Genomic DNA, 15409 nt, shown 5'->3' with positions numbered 1-15409 from the left:
TCTGTAGTCATTAAGACCGCGGCTACAAATTAGTGTTGCTGCAGCCACAGACCGCTGGCTAGTTCAGAAAGGCATGAGGCAGGTCATTAGTTCCAGGGCAGCAACCGATGCTCAAAGAAAATTGGACAAATGCGTCTGAGACACACAAACAAGAATGAGGCATTGCAATCTCTGTGCAGCAGGAAAAACAATCGGCGCCTGGTCTGACAGGTTGCATCATTAGGGCAGGCCAACTGCTTATTCACCACCACTGCTGCTGCAAGGAAAGGTGACAGGTGAAAGGGCCGGTCCAAGATGGAAAGGAGAGAGCGTTTCTGTGCTTACACAATACCTAAAAGGTAAGTAAACTGCAAGCTGGGAATGGCAATGTGGAAGAAGTCACAAAATTGGTGAAGAACTATGATTAGATTTCAATGCTGAAATTGCAATATCTTCACCTCTGAAATAATATGTTGACATAATATCTTCACCTTGAGTATGTACAAATTTATTTGAGTAAATGACTACCAGTATGTTAAACTTGAAGTGGAAGCTCTACAATCAAACATTAGTCCTAAACAAAAACAAAAAATGACAGCCAAATATTAAGCCAAATTCTTTAATAAATGGGAAACAACACAAACATCACTTGTAAACTGTCCACATCCGTGATTGAGCTTGGTTGCACACAACTCGGACAACCACTCCGACAGGTTCCGCATTGCTTGGCTAGAAACAAAAAAAGAGACTTTGGACAGCTGCACTCATGTACACTCAGAAAATATATACAACATATTACACATCACCTTCTCTCCCTCCATTATCCAAAACCTGTTCCAATGTCAATGCTTTTTTACAACAAAAAGAACAAAAAAAAATGTCATGATTTAGGGCCTCAAAGATGTCAGACAATATGTCTTGCATATAGATTTATCTCGTATTTGCACATCTTGATTGAGAACACCACAGAGAAATACAAAAATAAAACAGTGATGGATTTTTGGAAAGTGTTCCTTCTTGAGAGAAAAAAGTCAAAAAGAGAAAAAATACAAACAAATAAACAAAAAGAGTATACAAAAGGGGAAAAAACGTAAAGGAAAAACAATAGTTGTTGCTGGCGTACTGTGGTGTTTTTCTTTTTCTCTGCCACTGCACAGAGCTGGGTTGACAGAAGGGTCACTTGGCAGAGGAAGACCACCTTAGGCATGGAGTGAGGTGGCGAGAAAAACGCAAAGTTGAGATGAAATGGGGTGAACTGTGCTCGAAGAGCCAAGGACGGGAGAATTTAACGAGAGGTATGTAACAGGCGGAAAGGAGAGGAGGGGGAAGGGAGATGAAGGGAGAGAGAACGAGGGTGAAACCGAGGGCGGTGGATTTCTATGCTGCCGACCGGCGTCGGATGACGAACGCTCCTCTCTGTAGCTGCCCCAAATAAATTCGCATCTTTGTGCTGTCGCTCGTTTTCCTCACCCAGATCTGACAGAGAAATCAAAGAATAAAAAGGGGTCATGAGATTGCATCACAGAAGTCAACAATTCTTATTACAAAACTGCTGCTAGATATAATCTGGTTTGCAAGAGATCTTTGATAGATGTTATGCAAATGATGTTGCAAAGTTGTAGATGAGAAGTTTGACCGAAAACCAGATCCACTGTTTTCATACTAAGAGCTGTTTAGCCACTAACAGTTAAAAGCAACAAACTTCAGTGAAGAATTACTCGTTTATACTAAGAAATGCTTCCTGTTCACACGCTCCTGATTGGTGAAATCGCTCAGACCCCTACCTCATTAGCGCCAATGGAACTGATGACACAGCTGATCTTGGTGTTCTCCTTCGACTCCAGATAGATAGCCTGGCTCTTATGGTACCTTGGAGTGTAAGGGAGAGAAACACAGACAACCATAAATACTGGTGATACACACAACTGATACAGTACAAACTGCCGATCGGTAGACCATCTTGAATAATGCAGATTGAGTCAGGTTGTTTTGTGCCAGAATTTTTAAAAATCTATATTAAAGAACACAATTAATTTAAAGTAGGTGTGTGAGTCAGACACAGAAATATTACAACACAGAGCATGCCCAATGGATAGAGTACTAATAGGGAGAAAGTACTGATACACCTGGTGGAGTTGTGTCAAACATGTCAAATGCAACACAACATGACTCATAAAGCAACAGTATACTAAAATGTGCCATTTTCGAAGCAAGTACTTAGTGCTGGGATCATCTTCAAAGTATCTCTCACCATATTTGGTCATGTAGAAGAGAGATACATACATCTGTCATTCCAAGTAGCCAGCTAGACTATGCATTTTAGACTATGATATTTGCAAAAATACTGGCAATAGGCTAGCATGCAGAGCCAACTGTGCTATTGTTGTAAGGATTTTGTATGCCTTTTCAGTAAGTAGATTGCCAGCTCTCAACAACAACTCTCTGCTTTAATAGAATATTTTCAGCTTTAGGACTGGACAAAAGATGTCTCAAAGCCACGTTGAGAAGGCATTCTCAGGAGGCTATGACCTGCAAATATCACTGTGTGCTAGCAGGTATGGGGGTGGCGTGAAGAGTCCTTGAACCCACAATGTTCAGGCTTGCAGACCATTTGAAAGTGCAAATTATGCAGGTAATCTTAAGCGCCCCATGTCAGCCCACAAAGAATATGCAAGACAGATGATCATGTCTAGTGCTGGAGAGCTCCTCTCAAGCTGCTATAAATGTGCGGCTCAAGTGTAGGCTGCTTGTTACAATCTCGCCACAGACGCCCGGCGACTGTGGGGCAGACCAGTGTCGAATCGGGGTAAGATCTGTTCCACAGTGAACCTCTACCCGGGTCACCTACCCGAACCTCTACCCGGGAGAGAGAGAGAATGAGAAAGAAAAAAAGACAGAGAGAAAGAAAGAAAGAAAGAAAGAAAGAAAGAAAGAAAGAAAGAGACAGAGAGAAGGATAAAAAAAGAAAAATCGTTCAAGCCGGGATGTGAGAAAGGTTTGCTCCATGAGGCCGTAGAGCTCAAACACCCGGCTGTCTGTCTCGAGGCAGGCTTAAAAAAAAAAAGAAAGTAAATCGCTCTAAAAAGGGAGTTATGGAGGTGCAATCTACTTGCTGTCTGCCCGTGGCAACTACTTTCCATTGCCCCCTGCCTGAGTGAGCTAGTCAGCCAGCAGGTACCCAGCACTTCAACTCGGTGGCACAGTCTGTACTCGCAGACTAAAGAAAATCATATTTCTTTCCATTGGAAATAAATACTTTTTTAAAAGTCTGTCTTCAGCTTCAGCTTCAAAGGAATCACTGTGACGAGTGCCAGGCTTTGCATTCCATGCCCAAAGGCCTGTGACACACACACACAAACACACACACAGACACAGACACAGACACAGACACACAGACAATCTGTTTGTGACACTTCCAATGGGAATGGTCAATGCATTGAAGAATATTGTAGCGTGATGTCAAACTAATATTGTGAAGCTAGACACTAAGGTCCTTCTGTCACAGCTGTTAGAGGATGTTTTACCAACAGGAGAAGTTTGTTGGCTATGGGAAATATGACTTATAATACTACATACTTACAGGGAGGTTTTTAAAAATAAATAAATAAAGCTTTGCCGTCTATAAAACATTTCAACAGGACTGCACGGGTTGTTTGCATACGATATAAGCTTTTCCTGAGGGCCTCTACAGGAAACTTCAAAAAGAAATGGTATCACCTAGTGGCCGAAGCATGAACTACTATGTTAGAGGGAAACACGGACCAAACATTTAAGCACTGCTTCAGGAGCACAGAAGGGAGGGGTGTGTTTGTTTGGCTGTTCAGATATCAACAATCTCTCGTCAGGATCAAACACTGCGCCTCTCTTTGTGAAAAATGTGGCCCTCAATCCTGGTGTAACATTGGTGATCTGAGCTCCCTTGAACACGAACATAAAGCCAAACAGGCTCAATCAATGACTTGCGCTACGTACCATCTTTTGTCGTAGTAGAGCTTCCCCTCCTCTATGCGTGCTTCGTATCTCTGGGCCGTGGCCTCCAGGGGGGTGGTGGGGAGGTGCTCCGGAGACGAGGGGGAGGCTAAACAACACAAACACACAGGAAGCACACATTACTCATGGGAAGCACTACTTACACTACTAGCACCACTACTACTAATACCACTACCACCCCCACCACCACCACTACTACATGGACATAAAATTAGTATACAGATCAGGCAAAACTAATCAGCTGCAATGTTATTTGCAAATGATATGCATGCTTGCTAGCCCTACCACATATTTAATACAGATAGAATTATAATAGGGATACGACTGCAACTGCAATATCGATACCATTGAAATATGGATACAAAAGCACCTGCAATATGGGTGGCTTATTGGAAAGTATGAGAACTTGAGGCAAAAATAGTTATTTCCATTCTTTGGCATCTGGCTTTCTTTTAACTTGCTGTGAGGGTGGAGAAAAATCAATGTCTGTTTTTTTTTGTCATTGTCTATATTTAGCAATGCCAAATAAAGCATTGAAAGGTTTGTGAGATTGTTTATGAATATAGAGCTGTACTGACAATGCTGTCTGTGGTCTACAATGTAATCTTTATTTTAATATCAAAAGACTCTGCAAAGTTATTTAGCAAATAAATAACATGATGGAACAGAGACAATTATCGTAAAAGCAGGTGATTATTACAACCAAAACATGGTACCTATCTTTCTACTACCTATACATTGTCTTCCATTATCCCTTGCAAAGTAAGTGTTTTATTTAACACAGATAAACATTTATTTTAACATGCATTTTATAAATATATTAAAGCATGTCTTACCAGGTCGCTTTGGTGACTTCAGCTGTAAAGAAATAGTCAGTTAGACTAGATTAGAGGCAAAGCAAAAGTATTCTACAACATAAAAAGTATTTAAAAGTATGGTACTATTAAGGTACAAACATATATGACAAAAAATACAAGAGTAAACTATGAAAACAACAGATGAGATGGGTTGTGAGTCACTCCATCATAGTGGCAGTGATTTAAATGTGACTTCAAACAAACACAAGACAAACAATTCGTGACCATGGCAGGTGACTAATTGCTTCTCTGTCTCACACCCACCTTATTTAGTGTCCGCAGATCTTCCATGATCTGTTCTTCTGTCAACAAATAGTTTAACTGAGGTGCTGAGAGTTAAGGCAGATTATATCTTGTAATAAAATACATCAATACCAACATCAATGACAAAAACTGGTGATATAAAAGGAAATTTTTCATATCCTGTTATTTTAGCTACTCTACGATTGCACTATGGTTGATAGGCCAGAACTGTGTGGGTGTGAATTCAAAGAGGTATTATGAATAAAGGCTGTGACTATCAACAGCATAAAACGTGTGCGTCTTCAATGGCACAATCATACAATCAACGGCTGATTTGCAGCCATATTTGTCTATTAGCCTCAAGCAGCACAATGACCATACCAAAAGGACTGGTAATTTTCCTACGGTTGGCCAATTATTCATCAAGCACAATCGACACTGATTATAACAATGTTGACTTGATGAAATAGCAGCGAAAAGCAAAATATCCTTGAATAAAAACAAACAAAGCCAATCATTTGAGAATGGCTAGGGCAGGTTCCTGATAAATTAGTATGCTATGGCAACGGACCAGCAAGCAAAAGCATAAATGTCTTCAGAGGGGAGAGAGAGTGGTGTAGCGTAGGGAGAGTGCAGAGTGGTCACTCGACCCGGGTACCAAACCTGCAGCTTGACTACAACGTCAAAGAACTGGAAACATGGGTATGGTCAGGGCGCATAATCGACAACATAGTCGATAGTTCCAACACGTTATCTTCCCCTTACGTAGTGTGCATCCATGACACACTAACACACACACACACACACACACACACACACACACACACACACACACACACACACACACACACACACACACACACACACACACACACACACACACACACACACACACACACACACACACACACACACACACACACACACACACACACACACACACACACACACACACACACACACACACACACAGCAAGACATTCCATCAAACCCAGGTCAACAAAGGACAAAAACTGCAGCTGGACCTCAACACCAAAAAAGCCAAGCTTGTTGGTATGGCAATCAGAACGCATACGTCACATGGTGACGGCGCTCTGTCACAAGGGCTTTGATAAGGATATCAGGCGCAGGTTTCCGTCTCTTGTCAGGGATGGGAACTGGGTCGTTGGGTCGTCTCCTGAGCTTACGGGTCATAATGGGCTTCACTTCCATGGAATCTGGGGAGAGAGAAAGTTTCAGCCTGACTCGCAAGGGGTCTCTGAGGCGATGTGTCGAAGCTGAAACAATTAGGGAAATGGCTTTAGCACATCACCAGCTTCAATCTGAGAGTGATAATTGAGAATTTAAAGTTCCCACAAAGCGACTAATCAGACTTAATGCCCCCATGAAAGAGCCCGCAGTAATTGGGCATCCCGTTAATTCCGAATGCAATTCTTCAGAAGTCTTGGAAGCATTCTCTTCTCGCTGTCTCTCTCAATCCTCTTTCTCTCCTTTCAAAAAAATGATACCACGGACATCAGAGAAAAAATAAATTACATCTTTGTGCTACGTTACAGATGTTAATCCCCCCCATGCCCGTTGTCTTATCACCCCCCCCCCCACCCCATCTGATTATTCTGTGGTTCCTACCGCCTGTGAGTTCCATTGTTAATTTCTCATTCTCGATCATCTTCTTCTTCTCCTCCAACTCAGCAATTAAGTTCTCCTTCAGCTCAACTTTCTTATCATCAAATTCCTTCACCGCTGCTTTCCTCTCTTTGATATAGCTTCTCTCCACCTGCTCCGTCTATAACAAATCAGTGTGTGAGACAGAAAGATAGAGTGTGTAGTAATGAATATACAAGGGCCAAGTATAAGCAGGATGTGTCCCATCATAACAATTATGGATTTAACTACACAGGTTGTTTAGAGCACTTACCTCAAGTTGGTAGAACAGATCTGTAAACCAGAAATGACAATCTATTAGGCACGCCAAATACATTTTCACTGGTTCTTATTTTAAGCATGAGTTTTGCAGCAAAATGCAAGACAATGAGCAAAATCTATACCGTCGATGTAAAATCTTTTAGTGACTCGAGCACAGAAGAGTGGACTGACCTGCATTGCGAAGTCTCTCCTTGTACTGCTGATCTAGCTTCTTCATTCTCTTTTGATACTCTTGCAACGTGCCTGTGGACAATATTCATTTTATCATACATTATTCAATAATATGCTGGTTAAGGGATGTTACATGGGGGAAAGATCTTAGTACTGCTCATGCTTATCCATATTCAAGTTGTATCCATAAAAACAGCTGCCCTCTCATATTACTACTTTCCCCCCAGAGAGATGAAATACTCTTTTCTGATTGGCTGCTGAGGTGGCTATTAACTCTGTATATCCGGACACCTATAAATTAGATCTGGTAATCACCAAATTTTAAACACTGTTCCACATTGAAGCTCTTTTGAATGGTAACTATAACAACCCGTAAACGGCAGTTAAACTAGGCAGCAGGCTTCACAACAATGGATTCATCTGTATACAAGCTAACTACCCTCAGTTATCACTGTCAGAACCAAAGGAAGTAGCACAACAAACTGAATAAGTTGGCTTCTTTTGAAACTGAACCGCTTGTTTCCTTTGCGTGCTATAAAGGCATGACTATTACCTATATACATAGGGGGAGAAGCAGGATACGGCCACGATATACAGAATTAATGGACTGCGCATTGTGGAGTTCTTTGCCTCCGCATCGTTTGTTAATTCCGTACTTGGGACACCTCGGCGGCCGTTATCCCTTACATTTCACCCCTTACTATCCCAACATAGAGTAAGGGATGTTGGATAGCAGCAGAAAAGTCATCATAAGACTTTCAACTGAGGCTAAGGTGATATTGTTGATACTGGACCCGCGTTGGTGTGAAAGAAGAAGCTGGGAGCTGGAAGAGTATAATAATTACACCCATCTCCTATAAACTTTGCAACTATCCACCTTATTCCTGAGCCAAACATGGGCATCGCCATGACACTTTAGTATTCAGAAATCAGTTTTTCTATTTCTGGCTGAAGCTGTGTTGTACTGAATTTAATGTGATGGTAAACATTGCCTGACGCATCCTAAGCCATGTAAAAGTAAACGCATGTATTTTTTTCTGTCAGTCATATATTATGGAGAATCCACATCGAATGCAAAATTGTCAACTTTTCGAAAGAAATATAAGTTGGAGAATGTTATAGGTACCGTGTACCTTCTGTTCATTTGATTTTCAAGGTTGAAACAGTGATCAAAAAACGGATTTGAAGACCTTTACCTAAAACAGTACTTCCCAGAGAAAAATAAAACACAAATATTGAAGCATTTTGTGGAAAAAATAATCAAATATACAATGAGGGTTTGAATTTCAATATTGTAATTTCAATTAGTCATTATTCAAGGTAAAAATGAAGGCACACGAGGCTACCACGCACTCAACAAGCTACTGCATGCTGACAGCATTTTTTTGCCACTGCCCGAATGGATAATTGCTAGCCTATATGTTCATCAAAGGGAGCAAGATGGTGATGTTGAAGGACAGTGATCTGCACATAGAAAAAAATCGCCAGAACATTCCAAGCTTCTCATTTTGATCGATATGTAGGCCTAATTTATGTCCCAGGTGTGCTAGGGAGTGGGATTAAGGTTGTGTGCACCCTTCGAAGAAAGCGGGGAAATGTCACTGAAAAGACAATTGACATCATGCATTTATTTGCCTATGTTTTGTAGGTATAGGCTTAGCTTAACAGTTTAAACTGCAAAAAAACAGTTTAAACTGCATTTGACTCGTTGTATCGGACTCCCATAATGCCATATGTGCATGTTGGAATGTGATATATCGGTTTTAGTAGGCCTAGTTGTATTTGCATTTACCTTGTGGTGTGTTAGCATGTGTAGTCTTCCCTTGGTTGTACCCATAGACTGTGTGTATATATATATATATATATATATATATATATATATACACACATACATACAGTCTATGGTTGTACCTCATGTGTTTATTCATGTGTGTTGTGTGTGACTACCCGTTCGTGTATTGTGCATGTGTTGACTAGCCTTGTGTGTTCTATAATGATGTTTTGACCTGTCTGTGTTCCCCGCTCCTGACCCAATAAATGTACTGATTTGAACCTTGTTGCCTCAGTTGTTCCAATATGAATATAAATATAAATTAGTTGGGTAACACTTTATTTCAATGTGTCGCTGTTACAGTGTACCTATCTAATTAGGTGCATTGGTACAACCTGTGTAACAACATGTACTATCAGGTACCATCATTATACTTGCATCATGTATTTGTGGGTACCTACATATAGTTGTTACATTGTAATAATGAGTACTTTTACAAAACTTTGCCAATTTGCCTAAATTTTCATCAGAGGCAAAGAGCTGACCTGAGACCTGCTGGATGGGGTAAATCTGGTCATGATAGATTTGATATACAAACCATTCTTAGCTCCAGTCAAGGCCTCATTGTCTTCAATGTACATGTAACAGCTGTGCTGCTACAACCTTGTTACTCTTTGATACAGTGGAATAAACCTATTAAGTGTACCAGTTAATTGATTTCACATTATTGTTGTGCGGATTTTGGATTTCGGTCGTGGGGATACAAAGTTTAATATCCAAAACAAAAACACGAGGGAATTTCCTATTTTGTTTTTAAAAAATACAGATATAAGGTCATTTTTCGATTTTCAATTTTCGTTTCGAATTTGAAAATCAAATGAACAGAAGGTACACGGACCGTTATAGTTAGCCTGCACTAAGTTATTATGTAAACAGAATGAACAGTAGATGAAAACCGGATGGAAGTAGGGTTTCATGAATAAGGTGGATAATTACATGTTTATCACATAAACATCAGGGCATTTAATATCTGATTACACATCTTTCATAAGAGCTGAAGACACTACACCCACCTTCCTGAAGCTGTTGTAACTGCCTTTTCAGTGAAGCCAATTTGTCTTGATACATCCTGCAAATTGAAGAACAAGGACGACTAAGGTGAGAGAGAGACCAGGGGCCTGTACTACGAAGGGAGCTTAACCTACCCAGATGTAACCCAGGGTTACTTTGTTAAACCAGGGTTGACAAAACCTGGTTATCTTAAGTGGTGTTAACCGGTACTACGACGCTGATTATGAAGTTGATTTGTTGAGCCGGGGTTAACCTAATTGGAGTTTGTGCGCGTTCACATAAAAGGGGCGGGTTGCAGCGCAAGTCACCACTTTCAATGATGACGCGATCACCTTATTTTACGGATGAGGAATGCACAATTATTATGACAAGTTATGAGGAATTAAAACCCACTCTACGACAAAAATCAAATACGTCGGCAGTGAACAAAGCAAGGCTGTTGGCAACGTATTGCAGATCGGGTAGCCTAAATGCCTAAAAGTAAAGTTTTATTCCCACATGTTCTTCAAATATGTGTTACGGAGGATTAGTAGCTTGAGGAATGTCTGAAATGAGTGGAAATAATTAAATAGCCTATTTTGAGTTCATAGAAAGGCCTACAGATGCAACCCAATTCAGAAGTGGGCATATAGATTACAGTAATAAGGATAATTGAATGTTTAAGTAGCCCCCATTGACTGATTTAGTGTATGCCTAATCCTGTGAACATTTCAGATGCAACCCCATTGCCAAACGCACATGGCAGCAGGTGAAAATGAAACACAAAAACATTATTCAGAATAGTAGGTTTATATAGTTATAGCTTGCATTAATATTTCTTAATTATGAAAACATGTAGGCCTAGCTTATAGCCTTCACTTGGCCTGTTTTACAGCTAACAAGAAAAAGGTGTCTTTGAACACTACTGTAGGAGGAAAGGCACCAGAGTGTTTTACAGTAGCAGAGGAGTTGGCCATCGCAAATAATAGTGGAAGGCCGATTATGGAGGGGGTTGAGGGAGGCATTCGGTCGGATTCTGGTGCTGTGGAAATGTGTAGCCTTTATGTGCAGGGTACAGTAATATGACATTCAATTCAACAAGTTTGTTAAAATGGTGATTTTAATTTATTAGGCCTACTGTAGGCTATGTCCGATTTATTTTAGGCTATTTTTGCTCAGATGTTCAGCATACTGTAGGCCTATGTCCGGTTTATTTTTGGACATACTCTTGCTCAGATGTTCAGCATCACCGATGGAATACATGAATGTCCACGTACGGGCATTGCTATGAGACGTCTTCCTAGATCATCTGACAAAGATAACGAATTCCCTCGGCTGACAATCTATATCTTCATAGAGAATATCGTCCGGGTAGGCTATATATATTTTCTGGCGGTCTCTAAAACCCCTCGCCCTGCGAAGAGAGTCCCTCACGATTTTAGCTCCAATGTCGTATGGATCATCCAGGTACGCCGACATGTCTCGGGAGAAATTGTTAGTGGAAGGGTGGTACTTATAAAGGGTGTGGTTAATGGAAACCTCGGGTTAACTAAGAAAATAACCTGCTCGGAGCAGGTTTGAGATGCATCGTAAATTGCCATGGCAGCATACCTCGGTTAAAACCTATCCACCTTTCGTAGTACGGGTTAATCGGGAAGTTACGCCACACGTGATCAAGTTACTCTCGAAGTTACCCAGATAAGCCAGTAACCCCGCTTCGTAGTACAGGCCCCTGGATATCTAATATTTGCCCTGTGATGTTTACTAGCCTTTACAAAACACAACACAGGTCGACGTCAGGTAAAAGTATATGAGCCTGTATGGACAAAAAACATTATATATCCAATATTAAAATCTTAAATTTAGAATATGAATCTGAAAATGCTGTGATCCAAATATTGGTGATATTTGTATTTAATCTGGTTAACAGTCACTGCTACTTAGTGCTGTGTTAAAATTGTATCAATTATTGCACTCCCCAAGGCGATGGTTATACTCACTGCTCTTTAATCTCAATATAGTCATCCTCATCATGTTTTGCTAGGTCCGTCTCACTGGCATCTTCTGTGTCTACCAATAACAAAACAAAAATCACGTCATTACAGGATATACACAGGGTTGTCAATGCAACAGGAAAAGATACAAAGAAGTAGTCGTTCATACAACTTGCATTCAGTCCAAAGTCCACTGCATCATCACTTAATAATGATGATGGCAACATCTATGATCTAATCGCAACATACTGTATGGTCAGACCACAGACTGTAAAAAATAGGGTCAGACTGACATCAATCCAGTAACGTAAAACCAGCACCGCCGTTGACACCGCGCGGTCATCTCAACTCGCGTAGTGTTACATTTGTAAAACAAATAAATAATCTGATATCGTTTCAATCTTGTTTAATTTACAGTACTGTCATTACAGACTCAAATGCTTGGAATGTAACAAATCAGACATGAAACTAAATAAGACCAGACAAGCATAACACAGAACAAAACACATAGCGTTAACGCAACGTTAAATGTAGATAGCCAATCCTTTTAAATCACAAACATTCGTAACTTCGAGATAAAATAGCATTAAAACGCGAAAGCTTTTACTGCACTGACATAACGTTACGTTTCCAATATCCAATGATACACGTACAAGCTATAACGTCAAATGAAGAAAATAATAAGCTACCTATAATTTCATGAAATTGCTGTAAGTATTAACGTTAGCTAAGCAAGCTAACATGTCTGATTAGCCAAAGAGCCTGACCATTCAGCAGCTAACGGTACAGGCTTTACTGGCATTTCAAAACAATGGCATGTAACAGCACACTATAACGGACTGACTACTATGATGAGTAAGGTCAATCAACGGGCATCACACCTAGCTAATCAAATAGTAATTTGGGAGGATATCTGTGTCATTTCAGTGATACCAACGGCCACCCACAATCCGCTCACAAGAATAATTCATAATGCTAACTCGGTAGCAAGTTAGCTAGCTAGCAAATGTCTACCAACATCACACCACACTGCAACAAGGTAGTTAGCGATACCCAACACAGCGCCATTCGCACATTAAGTTGATGAGTGGGTAGCTGATACGAAACATCGGGGAATTTAACCTGGCAAGTTTTCATTGTTTAAGATAGCTACCTAGTTATCCGCTAACTAATTTCATGGCTATGCCAGACATCGCACTGGGGAGATATCCAGTGTTGGTTATCTGCTAGATGCTAGTCAGAAAATTAGTTGACGTTAGTCTGTTTACCTTCTTCCGAGTCCCTGCCCCTGAAACTTCTGTCATCATCATCATCCACACTATCGAGCTCTTCTTCATCGTTGTAATAATCAACCACAGGCGACAACAGAGTTGATGCCATTTGGTTCTTTATCATTCATAAACACCACTTCCACAACGAAATTTACTTCTCAACAAAACAGCGCTCGAATGTGGAAGGACCCAAGAGTGGTTAAAGTTAGTAAGCCAGCAACAAGCCTGAAGAATGCTGGAAAATGCCCGTCTATGGAAAATGCACACTTTATAAATGCGCCCGAATTTTTTACAGAGCGGTTATTTAAAGCAATTCATTACTTATTTTCATATTAGAAATGGGAAAACTGTGAAAATAAGTGGAGCAGTAAACTTATTACATTACAACTTATAACTTAGACATTTCATGAAGGCACACAAGCAAGCCCACTTCTGTTGTGGACGATCGGTTGTAATGCAGAGCAGTCCATAGAGCAGTCGACTGACGATTGGGCATCGAAGCGACTGATCAAGATAAATGTATGCCAGATATCTCGCTTGTTCAGTGAACGGGTTTAACTGAGTTCTGTTAATTGCATGTTTACTACCGCGTCATTTGTGCAGGATAGTTTGCTGGCAGGTAAATACTTCGCTCCATGGACAGCGATTGGAAACGTGACTAGCGTTACCAAGCCTATGATTGCAGCTTAAAGGAGTATGGTGCCACTTTCCAATGAGATAATTTTCAAATATAGCAAGAGACCGAAGTTTTCTATGTACGATTCGGCTACCATGCGACTCAGTTATCCAACCACTTAATAGGCCTAGGCTACTTTATTACACCAACCTAACAAATTACCACACCATGAAAGAAAAACTGCACTACATGGCCATTGTCTTCTGGAAGTTCACTTCGACCATAATGCTTGTATAACAGTAGCTTTCATATCCGAAGCCACATTATAAGTAAGATGTACGTAGGATAATTCAGTTTGTCTCCATCATTTATGCTTACACTTATACACCTCGATGTGGACTCGAGTGTTCTCCACATAGGCCTATGCAATAGTAGTATACTACTTCCTCCCTTGATCACCCATTTACAGTTATTCTCGACAGACAGTTTAGACAACAAAGACAAAAAAACGTCTCAAGAACATGCATGCCCTCCCATACCCTACTCTACTAAAATGGAGCTCAAAAGCACGACCCATATGCAGAACTTTTTATGATTTGTGCCACTGAAATGTAAGAAATGCGACCCATAAATTACATGCACACGGAGCAAGATCGTAAACATACCAGAGGCTTGATGACAGGATCATGGGTTTGAGATGATGTATGTTTAACAATCCTTTATCCTTTTTGCACTCACTGCCATGTACTGTGAACAAGGAGGGGTAGATAAGAGAGGGGAGTGCACGACTATTGTGAGCAGACTGTGCACATGACAGTAGGCAGAGGAGAATGATGAAGTGTTCCCTGTCACTGGTGGAGTGCAAAATTCATCTGCCTTCTGAGACACTGCAGCCTCATATGGTCACATAGGGATTTAACAATATTAAAATGACTGGTATTTCTATTCTATTTCTATTGTGTAAATGGTCATATAGGGATTCAACAATATTAAAAGGACCGGTATAGGCTCATTTCTCAGGCTCATGTAAATGCTATGGGTTGAAGACACAACTCAATTATAAAGGGAAGATTGCAGCTTAGTGCAATGCAGACAATTCTAACAAGTAGACATTGAATAGTAAAGGTGTAAATTGGGTGCTTGAGAAAGTGAAAGATTTCTGTGAGTTCACCTCCTGCTTCTCCTTTCTGGGTGGGTCAGCCTGGGGTTATGTCTAATTCCTCTATAATTATTTACCGCATTCAGAAGATAATAAGTTTAAAATGTGTTAGTTGTTTGTTGAAGAAATAATCAGATCATCTTCTTATCTAATATTTTGTGTAGCCTACATTTGTCAGTGGGTAGGGATTATGGCACAGAGACAGGCATATGGTGTCATCATTAGGCTACTTATTTGGAGGATGTTGTTGATGCTACCTCCCCATGTAGCAAAAAATGATTTCTAAATAGTTAAAGTGACATTATCATTAAAGTGCAAGAAACTGCATCAAGGATAAAGTCCAAGATATATTCTCTAATTAATCTAATAGCACATTGAGCTG

General features: G+C 40.4%; 1 protein-coding gene across 1 annotated transcript; it reads right to left on the bottom strand.

Moving 5' to 3' along the window:
• Window positions 1-582: 582 nt before the first annotated feature.
• On the bottom strand, window positions 583-13469 carry suds3 (SDS3 homolog, SIN3A corepressor complex component). Its single transcript, XM_076269947.1, has 12 exons — window positions 13250-13469; window positions 11988-12057; window positions 10011-10066; window positions 7167-7238; window positions 6988-7007; window positions 6699-6855; window positions 6191-6286; window positions 5091-5152; window positions 4806-4827; window positions 3952-4057; window positions 1764-1848; window positions 583-1455 (listed from the first exon to the last, which is right to left on the bottom strand). Exons 1-12 carry the CDS (start codon window positions 13374-13376, stop codon window positions 1357-1359), a joined length of 972 nt encoding a protein of 323 aa, XP_076126062.1. The 5' UTR covers window positions 13377-13469; the 3' UTR covers window positions 583-1356.
• Between the last annotated feature and the right edge of the window lie 1940 nt (window positions 13470-15409).

The sequence above is a fragment of the Alosa pseudoharengus genome, unplaced genomic scaffold, assembly GCF_046254945.1.
Source record: "Alosa pseudoharengus isolate Yale_2024_CS ecotype anadromous, Long Island Sound unplaced genomic scaffold, YU_APseudo_1.1 YU_APseudo_1.1_scf_6, whole genome shotgun sequence".
Classification (NCBI taxonomy): Eukaryota; Metazoa; Chordata; class Actinopteri; order Clupeiformes; family Clupeidae; genus Alosa; species Alosa pseudoharengus.
This window is presented reverse-complemented; position numbering and strand designations above follow the sequence as displayed.